This window comes from Salvia hispanica, chromosome 3, assembly GCF_023119035.1.
Source record: "Salvia hispanica cultivar TCC Black 2014 chromosome 3, UniMelb_Shisp_WGS_1.0, whole genome shotgun sequence".
Lineage (NCBI taxonomy): Eukaryota > Viridiplantae > Streptophyta > Magnoliopsida > Lamiales > Lamiaceae > Salvia > Salvia hispanica.
Genome location: NC_062967.1, coordinates 40042899 through 40060413, shown reverse-complemented (window position 1 = coordinate 40060413; position 17515 = coordinate 40042899). Strand labels below are relative to the sequence as shown.

General features: G+C 36.7%; 2 protein-coding genes across 3 annotated transcripts; one reads left to right on the top strand and one right to left on the bottom strand.

Annotated features, from left to right (window-relative positions):
- Nucleotides 1-2514: 2514 nt before the first annotated feature.
- Nucleotides 2515-11748, bottom strand: LOC125210669 (DDB1- and CUL4-associated factor homolog 1-like). Its single transcript, XM_048110230.1, has 14 exons — nt 11327-11748; nt 10112-10193; nt 9732-9848; nt 9306-9484; nt 8354-9212; nt 8171-8268; nt 7634-8057; nt 6872-7465; nt 6615-6794; nt 5956-6525; nt 5722-5832; nt 5213-5331; nt 3555-5130; nt 2515-3425 (listed from the first exon to the last, which is right to left on the bottom strand). The coding sequence occupies exons 1-14, from the start codon at nt 11524-11526 to the stop codon at nt 2757-2759; spliced, it is 5778 nt and encodes a 1925-aa protein (XP_047966187.1). The 5' UTR covers nt 11527-11748; the 3' UTR covers nt 2515-2756.
- A 3541-nt stretch (nt 11749-15289) lies between these two features.
- Nucleotides 15290-17242, top strand: LOC125212200. 2 transcript variants are annotated; one of them, XM_048112295.1, is made up of 5 exons: nt 15290-15485; nt 15586-15672; nt 15773-15876; nt 16165-16379; nt 16774-17242. In XM_048112295.1, exons 3-5 carry the CDS (start codon nt 15787-15789, stop codon nt 17045-17047), a joined length of 579 nt encoding a protein of 192 aa, XP_047968252.1. In that variant the 5' UTR covers nt 15290-15485; nt 15586-15672; nt 15773-15786; the 3' UTR covers nt 17048-17242. The 2 variants fall into 2 exon arrangements, with proteins under 2 accessions (XP_047968252.1, XP_047968251.1); XM_048112294.1 differs by lacking the exon at nt 15586-15672 and having other exon boundaries at nt 15292-15485.
- Nucleotides 17243-17515: the final 273 nt, after the last annotated feature.

Sequence of the window (17515 nt, the reverse complement as noted above, 5' to 3'; positions counted from 1 at the left end):
AAAATATGCCACATAAGTTATAAGAAAAATAAAAATAATAAGTAAAAATGGGGTGTCTTGACGATGAGACACAATTTCATGGCAAGACGTTCATGCTTCCTCCGTTAGATCGGGAGTTCAAGTCATCGCGAAAGTAAATGCTACATCTTGTCCGTGTCTGTGCCAAGTAACCATGTAACCATCGAAAGAATGACTTGCAAATAAGACATGCTTCGTTTGGGCAGAGAAAAAAAAAAGTGATTGAATATTTTATTTTAGAGTGAACTACAAAAATGGTCCCTGGACTATGGGTTTATCTCTTCCATAGTCCCTGAACTTGAAAAATATCGTCAGTAGTCTCTGAACTAAGGGTTTATCTCGAAATTGGTCCTTTTGGTTTTTTTTTGTACGAAAATGCCCTTTTGGGGGTTTCGGCGGGATTTGGACAATTTGGTTTTTTTACACTTTTCACAATTTAAATCAGATATTATTTCAGTTAAGTACTAAATCTGATATTATTTCAAAATTATCATTCTTCTTCCTTTTTGTCATCCTTCACTTTGTTTTATTATTTCAATATTAGATTTAATTTTATAAAATTAAATTTTATATTTTGATTTTTAAATATACAAAAAAAATTTAACTAAACTGTTAATTCATGGACACTATAAATATTGATTAAAACTATTACTTTTTGTTAGTTAATATAATATTCAGGTGAATTGAAGAAGTACAGAAAAATAATACTACCTCTGTCCACCAAAATTTGTCCCATTTTCCATTTCCGTCCGTCCCCCAAAATTTGTCATATTTCACTTTTACCATTTTTGGTAGTGGACCATATATTCCACTAATTCATTCCTACTCATATTTTATTATAAAACTAATATATAAAAGTAGGACCCACAATCCACTAACTTTTTCAACTCACTTTCCATTACATTTCTTAAAACCCGTGTTGGGCCAAAGTGGGACAAATTTGGTGGACGGAGGTAGTATTAATCATGATGAAAAAATAAGAGCTATTCTATTTAGCCTTCGTTCGGTTGTTATAATTGCTTGTGATTTAATATTATGAAGTTGACTAAAATTTAATTTTGTAAAATTAAATCTAATATTGAAATAAAGAAATAAAGTGAAGGATGACAAAAGGGAAGAATAATGTTAATTTTGAAATAATATCAGATTTAGTACATAACTGAAATGGGGAGTGATCAATTGTTAACTCATCATTTAATTGCTAACTACAACTAATTTAAGGCCATAGGATTTTAGAAAACGTGTGGTCTAGAATTTGCCACGTGTAATTATCCTTTTTATTAATAAAATCAAAAAAGAAAAAAAAAACTCCAAATTAGGGTTTTGGATGAAAATGTCAATATAGTGCTTTGAGAATGTCAACACAATGCTTTAAGAATGTTAACCCATTGCGTATATTGACATTCTACATGTATTATATTGACATATTATATAATATGTTGACATTTCTGCTGTACGAAAAAATTAAAAAAATTTGAAATTTTTTAATTTTTTAACGTCGGAACATATGCATGTAAAATATCGTTGGAATCTTTATGAAATTATCTTTAATTTGATATATGTTACTATATGAATTTAAAGTTTTGGGATTTCTTTTAAAAGTTAGTTATAGTAAACATGTAGTTAATTGACATTAATACCCCTATTGATATTTTTTGGAATTAATCATATGGTCTTATTGACGTTTGTCGTTGATCGTATTGACATTTGGGGATTAATGATCTAAGCTCTTAATTTGAATATCTAATGGATATTATTTAGTTATAGTTAGCAATTAAGTTATGAGTTAGCAATATAACACTTCCCTAACTGAAATAATATCAGATTTAAAATGTTAAAAGTGTAGAAAGATCAAATTGCCCAAACCCCTCAAAATCCCCCAAAAGGGTATTTTCGTATAAAAAAAAGGCAAAAGTGCCAATTTCAAGATAAACCCTTAATTCACGGATTATTGACGCTATTTTTAAAGTCCAGAGACTATGGACGAGATAAACCCATAGTTCAGAAACCATTTTTATAATCCCCTCTGTATTGTTAGTTTGAATTGAAACGTTCCCCAAAATCAAGTCTTCAAGAGAGTGTAGTAACTAAGGTATCTTAGTATCCGAAATTAGAATAGATAAAACGTGATGACTAAATCACCCTTATTGTGAGATGATACTATCATCCTGTTCCAAAAAAATACCGACTTCAAAAATTAATAAAATACTTTATTAATTATGATATCAAGACATTGCCTTATATTAATAATTATTTCAACCGGCGAACAATGTCAAAAACTAGTGAACAAGAACACCATCAACCCAATTAGAATATTCTTGTCATGAAATTCAACATGAATTCGAACTAAGAAAAACAAGAACCAGAGTCAAATGAATCTGTAATCTCCTCTGCCCAAAATCAATAACAATTCTAATTGAGAAAATAAGACCAAGGCTCGGATCAATCAGCGAACACAGTTTTTACTTCTTCAATAAACATACCATGATTAGAGGATGCCCAAAAACTTAATGACTCTTGAAAGAATCACTGACAAAATTGGATTACACTGTTCCCACATAATGCCATATTTCATTTCCTATTATCTTGAAAAAGGAAATTAATTACAATCTCATCGTACCTTCTAACCATGGAACTCAACTCATGCAAGAGCTGTCACACACCCCTACCAAACACCACCTTATTCTCCACAGTTGAGCCAGCCACACTTTTTTCCCAAATCTGATTTGTTCATCATTCTATAAATCATCCTCGTCCCCGCTACTAAACGATTCAAGAATGTCGCTGTCGTCCTCTTCGTCTCCCTCAGATACGATCCCCAGCATTTCAGGAGTGTCGTAGTCGAGCCCTGCAATCAGGAAATCCCCATCATCTTCCTCATCGTCATCGAAGTCACTGACACTGTCGTCGTTGCTCATATCATCAGCATCACTATCACCATCCTCATCCAGAACCCCGTCCAAACCGTCATCGTCATCGTCGTCTCCATCGTCGTCTTCATCCTCCTCAGTCTCTGCGTCGTCGGGATCAGAGTCATCATCTGTCGGCTTGCGCCTCCCAATCTCATACACCCTCGCGGAGGAGTACATCTCGTCCTGGTCGTCCATTGTAATCAAACCGACGAAAGAATCCGTTGGCTCAGTTGCAAAGTCGAGCACGCAGCGGTCGACAGGGATTGTGGCGATATCGGAATAATTGACGGCGTCCACAGTGCGGAAGGCAGAGAAGAGAGGGTGCTTCACACGGCGAGAGTTGAAAGCTGACGTGATATCCTCGAGATTTCTCCTCAAAATGCAGTAGATAACATCGCCACTAGCATTGAATGTTATTGTTGTCTGATCCAACGATGGCACGCTCCGAAGTAACCTAAATTTTCGGAGATCCCACACCTCGGAGTTTATAATCACCTGTTAACAGATTTTAAGAAGTGGCAAGAAGGTTGAAATGAGAACATTAATTCAAATTAAAAAATCTTAAATATGCATATAAAAGACCAGTAGTACTTTATGCAACATCAATGTGAACTATCATCATACCTCATTCCCAGCAGGATGAAAGCTGCCTCCGCCATAATCTGTAAATTGATCAAAGCGATGAATTGGACCCGAGACCCTTCGATCCCACAAAACACCATTCCAAAGCAGCATAGAGTCGGATGGGCTGAAATGAACCAGTGAATATGCATGCCCGCGACCAGAAACATTAGTAGATGTATCCGACAACGTCAAGTCCAACTGACAGGTGTGAGTATCATACAAAAGAATCTCCCGGCGTGGAGAATCTGATCTTAATGCTGCAAACATTTCACCTGAATTACTAAATCTGGCAGCTTTGATTCCATCAAATGAGTGTTTGGGACCAGAAGAAACCATAGATGCATCCCACAAGCGAACTTCCATTGCACTAGAAGAAAGTAAAAGCTGGTTTTCGCCAGAGCAATGAGACTGCATGAATGTAAGAGGAGACTGATGACTTGAACAACTGTCTAATACAATGTTGCTGTTGGAGTCGAATACTTTCAGATCCCCAGAATGCCCACCAGAAGCAATCCGAGAAGAATCCCCTAAGAAGGCAATGCATGTTAAAAGTGAACTAGTGTCATCACGGCAACTTCGCCATGGTCTGAATCTACTATACACAAACTGGCGATCCTTTCGAAGCCCATGAATTCCTCCTTGCCTACTTCTAAACTCACGGTTGCTAAGACGAGAAGTGACATTCGATGGAGCGTCGAGACTTCTTTTTGGTTCTGGACAAACATGAGGTTGCAAGAGTGAAAGAGGAGGTAAAGTTGTGATTGGTGCAGGACATTGACGATGTTGGTGCTTTAAGTACTGGACAACAAGAGAATCCAAGGTAAGCCGTTCAGAGCCAGAAGGCTGTGGATCATTGAGCAGTTGGGAGGAAGAAGCCAGACCAGCCAACTGATTTTCATCAATATCCCGATTCTGATACTCCCTCGGAGTAGACATTGGTGTGCAGAACAGAGTTGCATCTGAATACAGACCACTTCTGCGAGAAGAATTAGGTGTGGTGAAACAAGGAGATCTAAGTGAATGCTCACCAGTGTTGAGTCTTTTTACTGATGGGCCTGATCCACTTTCTTTCAAGTCTGTCAATTTTCGCTTCATTGGCAACACTATTGGGGTTCTAACCTGAGTATCCGCATCACCACCAAATTTCGGAACAGACAGTAATGGAGTTCCCACACCATCTGCAGCTAAAGAAGCTTTTTCAGAGTTGAAGTTTACTTCTCTGCTTGAAGGTACTGGACTATCCTCTGGTTTAAGTAAAACTTTTGAGTGACTATGAGCAGCTGACGATGGCAATGTTTTCTTTTTTGAAGACAAGTAAGCTGAATCAGATCTGAAACTGGAATCTTCCTGATGAAGAGAAAATTTTGATTTATCTGACAAGAATCCACAAGCAGCACGAGCTGATGGCCAATGAATTTGTACTGTAGAAGCTTCCTGTCCAGTGGCTTGATGTGCTAAAGATGAAGGGGCCGCTAACGATGGCAAGGGTGTCAACTTAGCCTCTTTAAGAAGTGTAGCTGCACTTTCTGCTAAACCAGATGCTTGAAGGTGCTCGTGCATCAGCAGCAAAAGTTCCCTGAATTTGAAGGGGCATGAGATGAAAACAGACATTTGAAAATTATATGCATTTATAATCCAGAACAAGAATCCTTAAATACCTAGAATGATAAGAAATAGGAGTAGCAGCAGCTATGGCAGCTCTTTCAATACGCCTCAAGGTTGGGGTAGCTGCATCACTGGCTGCTAAAGTACTCGCACGCCCAGAATTAGTTACGACCTTCAAATAGCAAAACAACATCATGAATAGAAATAAACTAGTATGCAACTTCCTACTCTTGATTTTTTACCTCAAAAAATTGCACTTTCTGATGTATTGCACAGTATATCATTAGTTACCCAAGCCTTGTTGTCTGGCTTAATGCTCAATGCTATGTACAATTGTAGATGGTGTGTGCAATATTCTTGTGTGATATTCCAAAGGCTACATCATGTCCTTTATTACCTCTATTCAGCTAAACTACTCTGAACAATGTTAGCTGACGTACATTCATTTGACCATAATTGAAATTATGCATATATAAGAAATGTGCCAAAACTGCAGTGATTAGCAATGGCCCAGCCACCCTGTCTCATATTTCAGAATTCATGTGAAAAAACTAATGCTTACTCCAATCAGCTCAAAAGTCACTTGAGCGAGCTCTGCCTGCCATCTGTTTTGCTCGCCTCCAGCAGATTGGCCCCCAGAATCTCGAATAAGCTCTGAGAGCTTTTTTCCTACCTGAGTAGAAACCAAAATGACGACAATTTTTTGGTAAACCTTCATCTATTACACAGGGAGCAATTTATTTACTTGATTGCGAGTCAATGCAAAACAATATATCAGATATCAAGCAATACCAACCTGAAGCTTTGTTAATATATGAGCAATTGTGTCATCTCTGGCCAAACCAAGAAGAACTCGACATGTCAGAGCACGAAGACAATCAAGAGCAGCAGGGGATGTTACCATCCTTGGTTGGAGAAGCTGAAGAAGAACCTTGATACCATTGTTTGCACGAACAGCTTCTCTTGCTTGCCGATAACCTTGTTCCAGTTGCGCAGCAAGCCCAGCACAACCTGCTCTAGCACCCAAAGATATCCTTCGATCTCCGACTAGGCCAGATGCCACTGTAGATGAAGATGCTTGTGACGATGTGTTATTAGTAGTTGATGATGATGGAGCTACTGAGACACCTCTATCCACAGAAGCAGGTTCTCCACCTTGTTCCCTTGTTTCATTCTGGACAGGAACACTGACTGCTTGTTCCATAATATTCCTTTCTGCATTTCTGTCCCTGGACTCCACAGCAGAACCATTTCCAGTTTGGCTAGAATAAGCTTGTTGGCCTTGTATGTTAGAGCTTGGTTTGTTGCTGATTGATGGAGGAGGGCAAACAAGATTTATCAACAGATTCAATGCCGGCTCAACAATCTGAGATTTTAAAATGATATATAATTAATGAGCTGTGAAATAGACAAAGAATCGCCCAAAAGGATAAGCAAACAGGGTGCAATTTTTACCTCAGGTTCAACAAAACCAGCACCGTTTACAGCATCCAAGATGACAGCTATGCCCACTCGATCATTGCTTAAAGTGGCAGTTACAATAGGTTTGCGGCTATAAGGTACCAAAGTTACAATGTGCAGCACACCGAGGGCATACTGAAGCAAATCATGCAAATAGCGCTCCACTGGTGGGGCCTACAAGTGCAACATGTGAGTTAACACAGAACTAAGATTCAATAATACAGAGCAAGTACAAAAACACTAAACCACACCTGACACAACTCTAACATAGTGGTATGACCATTTGATGCCAAAAATTTATCAACTACAGGCCAACGTTCCTTCACAAGTGCAGGTCCCAGTTTCCGATCCTTCTGTATTTGACGGAAAACAACATCCATTGCCTCATTGCTTATGTCCAGTGGCTTGTATGCTGCCCTAGAAATGTTTCTAGGCGCACTTCGAATATTTTTCATAGGTCTTATTGAATCCACAAGCAAAAGAAGATGTGCTCTGAAATATTGTCGCAGTGCTCCACATGTGTGATAAGCTGTTTGTTTTTCTGAAGATGTCAGTACATCTGCGGTGGACCGGTCATTTCGAAGAGATCCTGAGTTACTTGATTGCCCAGCAGAAACCCCAGATCTTACTGAGGCAGCATCATTCAAAAGGGAGAGTACTTTCTGCAAACCATCCTGTGAATCAAATTCATCAATGATGGCTCTGAAGACAAACGCAGCAGCAAAGAACAATGCAGCATTCTTTCGGGCTGCATGATCCTGTGGACACTCAAGAAGTTGTAGAGCCAACTCCACAATCTGATGGATTACATTTGAAGGAAGGGCACAAACACGCTCCATTATCCCCTGCAAAAGATATTTTGTCAGTGAAATGTGGCATGTCAATTCTAGTAATAACCAAATACTAATGCATGAGCATACAGAGCTTGAGAGAGGATATACATAGACCTACAATGTCATATCAAAATGCAGATATAAGAAACTACAGTGACTAAAGAGGACACAGCAAATTACCTGGATTGAACCAATTGTAATTAAGCAGGATGATAAATCAAGATATGTCAATGCAATTCTTGGAACACCAAGCAGTCGTTGCATGCCACCACGGTCCACAAATAATGCAGCAAACTTCCGATGAGCAGCCAAGGCACAGATCAATTTCAAAATATCAGGCAAAAGAATCATACCGGTTGATGCCTCTTTGTGCTTAAGACTTCGCTGCATTAGTGCAAGAGAGACATCAACCCCCTTCTCATGGATCACAGGACCGAGAACTTCAACATACTCCCCCAGCACTACAAGACACTGGATAGAAAACTTCTCCCTTAATGTCGCAAGGGAGTGATTGTCCGGGATTGAGACTTCGCCAATATCTTCACAAAATTCTGCATCAGTAGCCTTTGAATTGCCTGAATCGCTATCGACATTGCTTGAATTTCTACAAGGGGCAAAAGGTCAAGTAAAAACTATAGAGTAAGTGATGGCGCAAAACATGAAACCTCTAGAGCTATTTCATCAATGCCAAGCTATTCTGTAAAACATACTGCCTACCTTGGAGCAGGAATTGCATTTGCAGCATCTATGACAGTAGAGGCAGCTCTCGAAGCAGCAAGCACAGCAGCTTCTTCATCATTTGTCTTCTTGTATTCCTGGGTCGATATAAACAGATATGTGTGAATTGTTCATGCATATATACATTTGGAAAGAAAAAAGAAAGAGAGAAGAAAGTAGTACCTCCAATGCAGCAGTTTTAACCACTTCAGCAGCAGCATCACCAGCCGCCCTTATGGGTATAGCATGCGCATTGGCTGCTCTCGCTTCAGCTTCAGCGGCTCTCACAGCTTTTTTAACAAAATCAGTAATGTCTTTGTTGCCAACTTTGCAGTTCTGGAAGCAATCATCATTTTCGTCTCTCTGGGGGATAAAAGTATCAACATCATTCCTTCCTAGACTCTTTTTAGCATCTGAAAATCTCCTCAGATCCTGATTTCTAGCTCCACTTCTGTCTCTCACACTCCGTGCCTGCCCTGACCTACTGCCAGAGCTTGGGGACGTCATAGCTTGCTCAGTTTCAGATACTCCTTCGCTGGACCTAACCTTTCCTCGTGTTCTGGAAAATCCACGATTTGTTTTTCGTCTGGAAGAGTCGTCTCTCATATTTTCTTCAGCCTCTTCCTCTTTATGAGATCTTCCACAAGGTTTTGTTTTTGACTCGCAAAAATCTCTGATATTGCATTTTTCTTCACCATCTGCTTCTGCTTCATAACCATCAACCTCTAGAACCATATTATCAGGGGGGTCCTCATCAATCCCACATTCATCCAATACGGCAGCATCTTTATCTTGATCCTTATCGATATTCATTCTCGAAGTGTCAACATCCAAGTGAGAAGCCTCTGCCGCTAGCCGCAACCTACTCCTGCCTTCCTCTTTCATTTTAGGGAAGGTTATGGTTGGTGCGTTTTTGTTGTCAACCGATGGATTGCCATCTTTCTGATTTGGGCCTGTATCACTTAAAACCCGAACTCTTAAATAGCGCATAAGCTTAGCTGATATTCCAGATGTTAAGACATCTTCCACAAGTGGACCACCACTGAAATGCCAATGGAGGAAAAAGTTACAATGAGAATTATAGAAACCACAAAAAGATTTGGCGAAAAAAAGATATGATAGTTTCAGAACCAACCTAGTCAAGCATATAGCAAGAAGAGCAGTAGAGTATGTTCGTAACATTTCAGAGTCTGACGATTTTCTTTTCACTGTGACATGCTTCCAATGACGGTCATCACCAGATGAGCGGGGAATATCCTCCATCACCCACCGTCTTAAGTTAGCTAGGACATCATCTTCAAATACATGTGGATACTGCATTCAAGGTTAATTACATCAAGAAAACTAAACAAAGTTCATGAATTGAAGAAAGTAAGCCTATATTGCCCATCAGAAACAGCAAACAATGTTTATAAACAAAACAAAGTAATCCCTCTAGAACCCATCAAGAACATTAACAAAGTTTATGGATAATAGGAAGAAATCTCTATATCTAATATCCCACAACAAACAAATAGATCGAGACATTTAGTTTCTCATAAATCAATAACTACTACCATACCATCCAAGTTAGCGAACAACTGAAAAGAATCCTGGTAGTAGCTGCCTGTACCGATACTGAATGTGCGCCGGCTTTAAGAAATTTTGAAGTTATCAACTCAAAAAAATCTTCATTCTCCTGTAGAAAGTAAGATAAATTAAGCAAAACACCTCAAAACTAGTTAAAGCAGTAGCTTAAATGACACTCAGCCACACAGAACCATATTCCAAAAATACTAAGTCACATGCTACAGAGTGGTGTGGCTTAGCCAAGAACTCTCATTTAGACCATATTCCTCCCTATCGTACATATTAGACAGAGACACATCACACAAACTAGCACAAATGGTTGTCAAAAGGCCCAAAACCAAAAGCATAAGAGAGCAATGAATAGTCAAATACCCGAATAAGATTTCCAAGTCGCCCAATATTATGAGAAGACCTGCCAATACTTGTCGGAGGCTGATCTGCACCCTCCATGTAGCTATGCATCCAAAATTAAACTAGAGTCAGTACCCATATATGTAAATATATAGATAAATAAATATACAGCTCTGGCATCACATCAAAAAGGTTTCAACAAGAATGAAGATATTATGGATATTATCATCTCATATTGCAAAACAAAAATGCAGCCAGTGGGCAGCCTACTCTCTCATCAACTCAATGCAATGGGAACTAGTTCTTGACGATACTTGGACTTCATACAAAAGAACTATCCTGACTAGGTAACAGACTAACAGGTATACATACCCCAACACCTTAGGCCCAAAAGTAAGACAGAACCTGACTATAGTACTTTTCTTTGTGGCCCACAACAAAATTATGGCAATCAAGGTTCACCCACTATATTAACCTACAAACATGTTTGTACAGTCAACACCTGGACATCAAATAATGAATTAAGTAGCAGAAGACAACAACATTAACAAGAAGAGAGGCATAGCTATGGGTAGTCCAGCAAAAGAGGAACAGAGGGATTCTTGTCATAAAATCCTACTCCCTCCGTCCACCAATACGAGGGGAGTTTTAACCCGGTACAGGTTGTAGTAGAAAGTTGGTTGAAAAGGTGGGTCCTACTTTCATATGTTAGTGGAATGTGGGATCCATTACCAAAAGTAGTAAAAAGCAAATAAGAAGTTTATTGGTGGACGGATGAAAATGACAAAATGAGAAGTTTATTGGTGGATGGAGGGAGTACTATAATTCATGTTTCCAGCCAAGAATCAAAATCACACACAAGGTCGATCATGGATATATAGAGGAACTTAGTATCTCAACTTCTTTACACAAAGTACTTTTCACCACCACTAATGTTCTATACTACCAACTAGCCTACCTCATTCACATGCATTACAACAAACATCACAAGCAACACTAATTACGTAGAATTTCACAATCCTTCAGCTCAGTGTCCTTCAGCAAATCAAACTATTCAAAACAACGCACTTACTCTCGGAACCAATTCAAATTCACTATCACATAATAGTACTTAATTTCTACCACCAACAAAAATGGAAAACTGGCATCGCGTGAGAAAGAAAACCACGAGAATGGAACACGAGATAAGCAAAATTGATTTCAGCTCGCTGATCGTGGCATAGCAGCGAAACCTACCTTGATTCTTGCGCCTCCAGGATGGTGGCGAGGGCATGGAGCACGTTGGGGCTAGGGTTTCCAGGGCTCGCAGTGATCTTATCTATCAACGACTGAGCCTTGGCCATTAAAATGTCGTTCTCATCTTCCTCCTGCCGCTCCTCGGCCCCCTCCGCCGGCGCCGGCTGAATTTGAGGCTCAGCTTCCGTAGGCGCCTCCATTGCAACGATTGGCACCGAAATGAAACAACGGCAACACGATTCGCGGGTTCAATTACCGGAAATTTTGTAAAATTGATTTTTTTCAATTCGAACACAGCTTGATGGAGAGTTGGAGGAGAAATGACTGTGCGCGTTGTGTGTTTTAGAGCGTACTTATAGAGGCTGGGGAGGGGGTGCTGAAGTACATTCGTTAATGCGCAAGGTACTACTACTGTAAATAAGAGGGTTTCTTTTTTTTTTCTTTTTTTTATTTTTGCATTTGGCGGTTTGAGTAGAACCCGAGAATGTTCTATTTCTACTTTCATTGCGCTCGATATCCTCCTTTTTTTTATTTTTCTCCTGTATCCCTCCGTCCCAAGATAAGTGACTTGTATTCCTTTTTCGGGATGTTCCATTTTAAGTGACATGTTTCCATTTTTAGCAAAAAATCATCTCTCTTACTTTATTCTCCACCTACTTTATTCTCTCTTCTCTCCTCTACTTTTCCCTCTCTCATACTTTACTCTCTCCACTTTAACTTATTTAAATACTACCATTCTTTAAATTTCGTACTCAAAAGAAGTAGGTCACTTACGTTAGGACGGAGGGAGTATATTATTCTTAAGATTGTGAATTATCAATATCAAATGATCTTATAAAATATTGAGATACTGATATCTGAAATCACAAATTTTTATCAGAATTTTGTATTTTTCGCAAACTTTAAAATTTGCCACAAAAATTATAATTTATAGAGAATTTTTCACAAAATCAGATTTTTACTTATGAAAAGTTAACTGCAAGGGATAGGTTCATGATTTAGGCAACTAAAGTTTTTGTTCATGTGAAATATAGACTATAACAATCAATTAGGCAAAAATGTGTGATTTTAAAAGAATAATAATAATTATTATTAACTTTATAAAGTATGAAATAGAAACTATTTGCTAAAAAAAACTAAATATTACTACCTCCGCCTGACAATAAGAGTTTTATTTTGATCCGTCTCACAATAAAAATCTTATTTCGCTAAAATTGATACTCCCTCCGTCTCACTTTAGGAGTCCCGATTTACCATTTTTAGATGTTCCACTTTAGGAGTCTCGGTTAGAATATTCCATAAATAGTATTAGGCCTCACATTCCACTAACATTTTTTCACTCACATTTTATTATAAAACTAATATAAAAAGGTAGGACCCACATTCCACTATTTTTTTTCACCAACTTTCCTATATATTTCTTAATACCCGTGCTGAACTCAACCGGGACTCCTAGAATGGGACGGAGGGAGTAATATATAAGTGAAACTCATATTCCACTAATTTATTCAACTCATTAGTCTTTAGTTCTCAAAACTCGTGTCATAACCAACTAGGATTCCTATTGCAGGACGGATGGAGTATTTTGTACTACAAGCATGTGTTATATTGCTAACTTTAAGTTGCTAACTCTACTAACTAATCAACACAGTGTATTAAAAATGTCAACACGTTGATATTAAAATGTCAACATGATGACATTGAAATGGCAACATAAACTTAGTTGATACTCCTTTCGCTCATAAAAATATAGACACGAGTATGGCACGAGAATTAAGACAAAATTGGTAAAATATGAGAGATGGGAAAATGGTATGGTAGAGTAGTGTCAGTGAAACCTACATTATTAAATTGATGACGTTCCAAAAATGTAATGCACATATTTTTGTGAGATAGACGAATATGAAAAGTGCACATATATTTATGGAATGCACACTTTATAGACTATCTTAATACTTTAACTTAAGCCTAACTACTTTAGTAATAATATTTTTACTATAAGTTTGCATTGCTTAAAATACTTCCTCCGTCTCAGCTAAGTTGAGTTGTATTCCTCTTTGGGATGTCCCAACTAAGTTTAGTCATTTCTTTTTTTAACAAAAAATAAAACATTAAATCACTCTTAATTTATTCCACTATCTACTTTACTTTCTCTTATATTTTCTACTTTATTCATCCCTCCTACTTTTCAACACAATTTCTTAATCTTCGTACCCAAAAGTTACATATGAATATAGTTAGGATGGAGGGAGTACTACTAATTTTATTAACAATAATTATTTAAATATTTTTATATTTAGTATTCCTTCCGTCCCCAAAGAATATGAACAATGGGTTCGCACGGGTTTTGATAAATAAAGAAAAAAGTAAGAGAGATAGAGAGAGGGGTAGTAGAAATAATATTAGTGGAGAGTGGGGATATTGTCATAGTAAGTTGTAAATAAAATGAAGTGTAGGGATAATATGCTATTTGAAAATTTCAAATTAGAAAGTTCATATATAGTACTTTTCATAGACAGATAAAAAAAGGAAATACTCCCACCGCACCCCATTAATTGTCCATTTTTGCCATTTTCGTCCGTCCTATATTAATTGTCCACATGTTTATCTCGAAAATGGTCCATTTTCACTGTTTCGTGACGAAAATACCCTTTCGGATGGTTTTGGGGGTTTGGGCAATTTGGTCTTTTTACATTTTAAATCTGATATTATTTCAAAATTATCATTTTTTTTCCATTTGTCATCCTTCACTTTGTTTCTTTATTTCAATATTAGATTTAATTTTAAATATCAATAAATTTTTTAATTAAAACTATTAATTCATGGACACTATAAATATTGATTAAAACTATTAATTTTTGTTATTTAATATAATATTCAGCTGAATTGAAGAAGTACAGATTAATCATGATGGAAAAATAAGAGCTATTCTATTTAGCATTCATTTCGGTTGTTATAATTGCTTGTGATTAAATATTATGAAGTTGACTAAAAATTTGATATAGGAGAATTTTTTTAAAATTTTATAGTTAATTTTGATTGTTTTCAAACTAATAACCGAAAATTATATTAGTCTTACATTAGATGTATATTTATTTCGGAATAAATCGTGTTATATGATCTATTTATGATTAAAACTATTAAATATTGATTAAAATTAAGGCGTTGTCGTACCTTATTGATTAAATATTAGAAATATCAAATATTGATTAAAACTATTAGTTTGTTATTTAATAGTAAATTTTAATAATTAAAAAATTTATTGATATTTAAAAATCAAAATTTAAAATTTAGTCTTATAAAATTAAATCTAATATTGAAATAAAAAAACAAAGTGAAGGATGACAAAAGGGAAGAAAAATGATAATTTTGAAATAACATCAGATTTAGTACATCACTGAAATAATATCAGGTTTAAAATGTTAAAAGACAAAATTGCCCAAACCCCCCAAAACCTCCAAAAGGATATTTTCATCACGAAATAGTGGAAATGACTATTTTGAGATAAACGCTTTGTCCATGGTTGTCTAGGGATATTTTAAAAGTGCAGGGTTCATTGACGAGATAAACGCATAGTCCATGGACTATTTTTGCAGTTTACTCGAAAAACAAAAATGGAAGTGGAATTCTGTTCCCTATTCAATACTACAATTTTTAAAAATCACCATTAATTATTTATAATATGTTTGTGATGAGATATGTTTGATAAAAATGATTATATTTAATTAAATCTTTATCGTGATAAAAAAAATGGAAGTGGAATTGTGTTACCTATTCAACACAATTTTAAAAAAATCATCATTAATTATTTATAATATGTTTGTGATAAGATATGTTGGATAAAAATGATTCAATTTAATTTAAATTGAATCATGTGGTATACTCCACTGTTCTCAATTGGAATGCAGTTTTGCAGATTTATACAAACGATTCATTTAATTATCATTCAATTTATATTTAATCGCATTGAATTTATATCTAAATGAATCCCCGCCGATTTGGAATCGTAATATAATCTGACAAAAAAGTCAACTGAGAGCTGTCAAATTCTATCAATGCCGATTTCTCCTCCGTAAATTCTTCTCTTTTTCTCACTACACTCCACCTGCACCAGCTTTGAAATTGAGAGAGACGAGAAAGTTATTTTCCTGGTTTACAGGTATGCAAAGCTTTTATAATCTCTGTTCTAATCGATTTTATTGAATGCTTTTGTTTGTATCTTTAATCTTTATTCCGAGATTCTTTTTTTTTTTTTTAAGGTTTGGCTTGATTCAGGCAAAATTGCAACTTCGCCTTTTGAGTGCAAATTGGATAGAATTTCGATTTCAATTTTGAGTGAATTAGAGGTTTTTTATTTTATAATTTATTTATTTCCCCAAATCATTCACGCATCTTCTTAATCTCCTGTTTGTGCCTTTGAAATTTCGATGGTGTGATATGTCACAGGCAAGCTGAAAACAATGGCGGTAACGATGAAGCAAATGGCACTGTTAGTAGCATTCCTTGGAGCACTCTCCTTCATTCTTGGGGTTGTTGCTGAAAACAAAAAGGTGACTTCTTTAACAATCTAATAAAATAAAAAAAGACCATTACTTATGTTCTTAGTTAATCAAAATTCACATGGTGTTTCTGCTCACCAAATTATTAGTCTTGGAATGATTTATTGGGATCTTGAATGGATGTTTCTTTATGGTGTTTGTGATGCGATCATTGAAATTTTGCCCATTATGTTGATGGTTGTCTTTCCATGAGAATGTGTCGAGGTCTAAATGAGACAAGGTGATATCGAGTCTGGATCAGCTATAAACCGTCTTATTTGATCTTCTTTGAATCTGCAGCCTCCACATGGAACTCCAATAACCGGGAAGGGTGTTGTGATCTGCAAATACCCATCCGATCCATCTGTGGCGTTGGGATATTCATCCTTTGTGTTCCTTGTCGTTTGCGTGGTTGCTGGTTGGTATTCTCTATTCTACCCGTACAAAGGGAAGCACGTTCCAAAGGCAGCCTTATTCCAAAACAAAGGCTTCCTTGCCTTCTTTGGTGTTGCACTGTAAGTATATATATGCCTATCCTTTTGCACAGATGCCGGCCCCATTGCTTTTGTTTTGTGCTCGTACCTCTTTCTACCTCTGTTCTGTCCCTCTTAGCTTCGTCTAGTTTTACTCATTGCTCAGTCATTATCATATCATATAAATAATCTAAGTTTCCTCTTAATTTCTTGGTGAATATGAAATTAAATTTTGAATTATGACAGATTTGTTTCATTATCTTCATTTTTCCTCCACATCCGGCTTTTGTATATACGTATATATTTATGTTGGGTTCATGCACGTCCCAGTCCGGTTATTATTGTTAAAGGTCGAAAGCTGCTGATGTATGCAACGACCCTCATCTATTCCGTTGTGTAGTTTTGGTCTAATTTTTCTGTGTTACTTTTGTTTAAGGTCGACAGCTGCGTTGGCTATCGTGATGCTGTTATGGCCTACAATCACAGAGCAGCTACACCACACAAACAATGTTCATCACAATTTGGAAACCGCGTGCCCTACAGCCAAGACCGGACTTCTCGGTGGAGGTGCTTTTCTATCTCTTGACGCGTGCCTCTTCTGGCTGGTCGCATTGATGCTGGCTGATAATGCTCGTGCCGACTACTTGGATGAATCAGATGGCAAGGCTGCAGGAAGTTTTGAAGCTGAGCCAATCAAGGGCAGTGCCTGATAGCTACAAATCATATCGTCTTTCTTTTCATTTTCTCGCAAATGGATATATATTATATATACAGTCTTTCTCTCTCTGTTTTGTAAGTATTGACTCTGTTGGTTCACATTAGCCTCATTTCAAAGTTATTATAAATTGTAATTTGTGAATTTGATAACCTTTCTTTATCTTTATAAGCCAAACCTCTTTTGACAATTTGTATATATGTAATTCAAATTTGCAAAATTTCACATTGAAAATGCTATCTTTTCTTAAAATGCTAACTTGATAACTCATCATCGTAGTGTATTAAATGTCAACACGATCACATTAAAATATCGACACAAATATGTGGTGACATTTTAATAAACTGTGTTTGACATTTAAATATCAATGTCAACATAATGTATTAAAATATCAACTTAAGTTTATGTTGACATTTCAATATCATCTTGTTGACATTTTTAATACATTCCATTAATGAGTTAG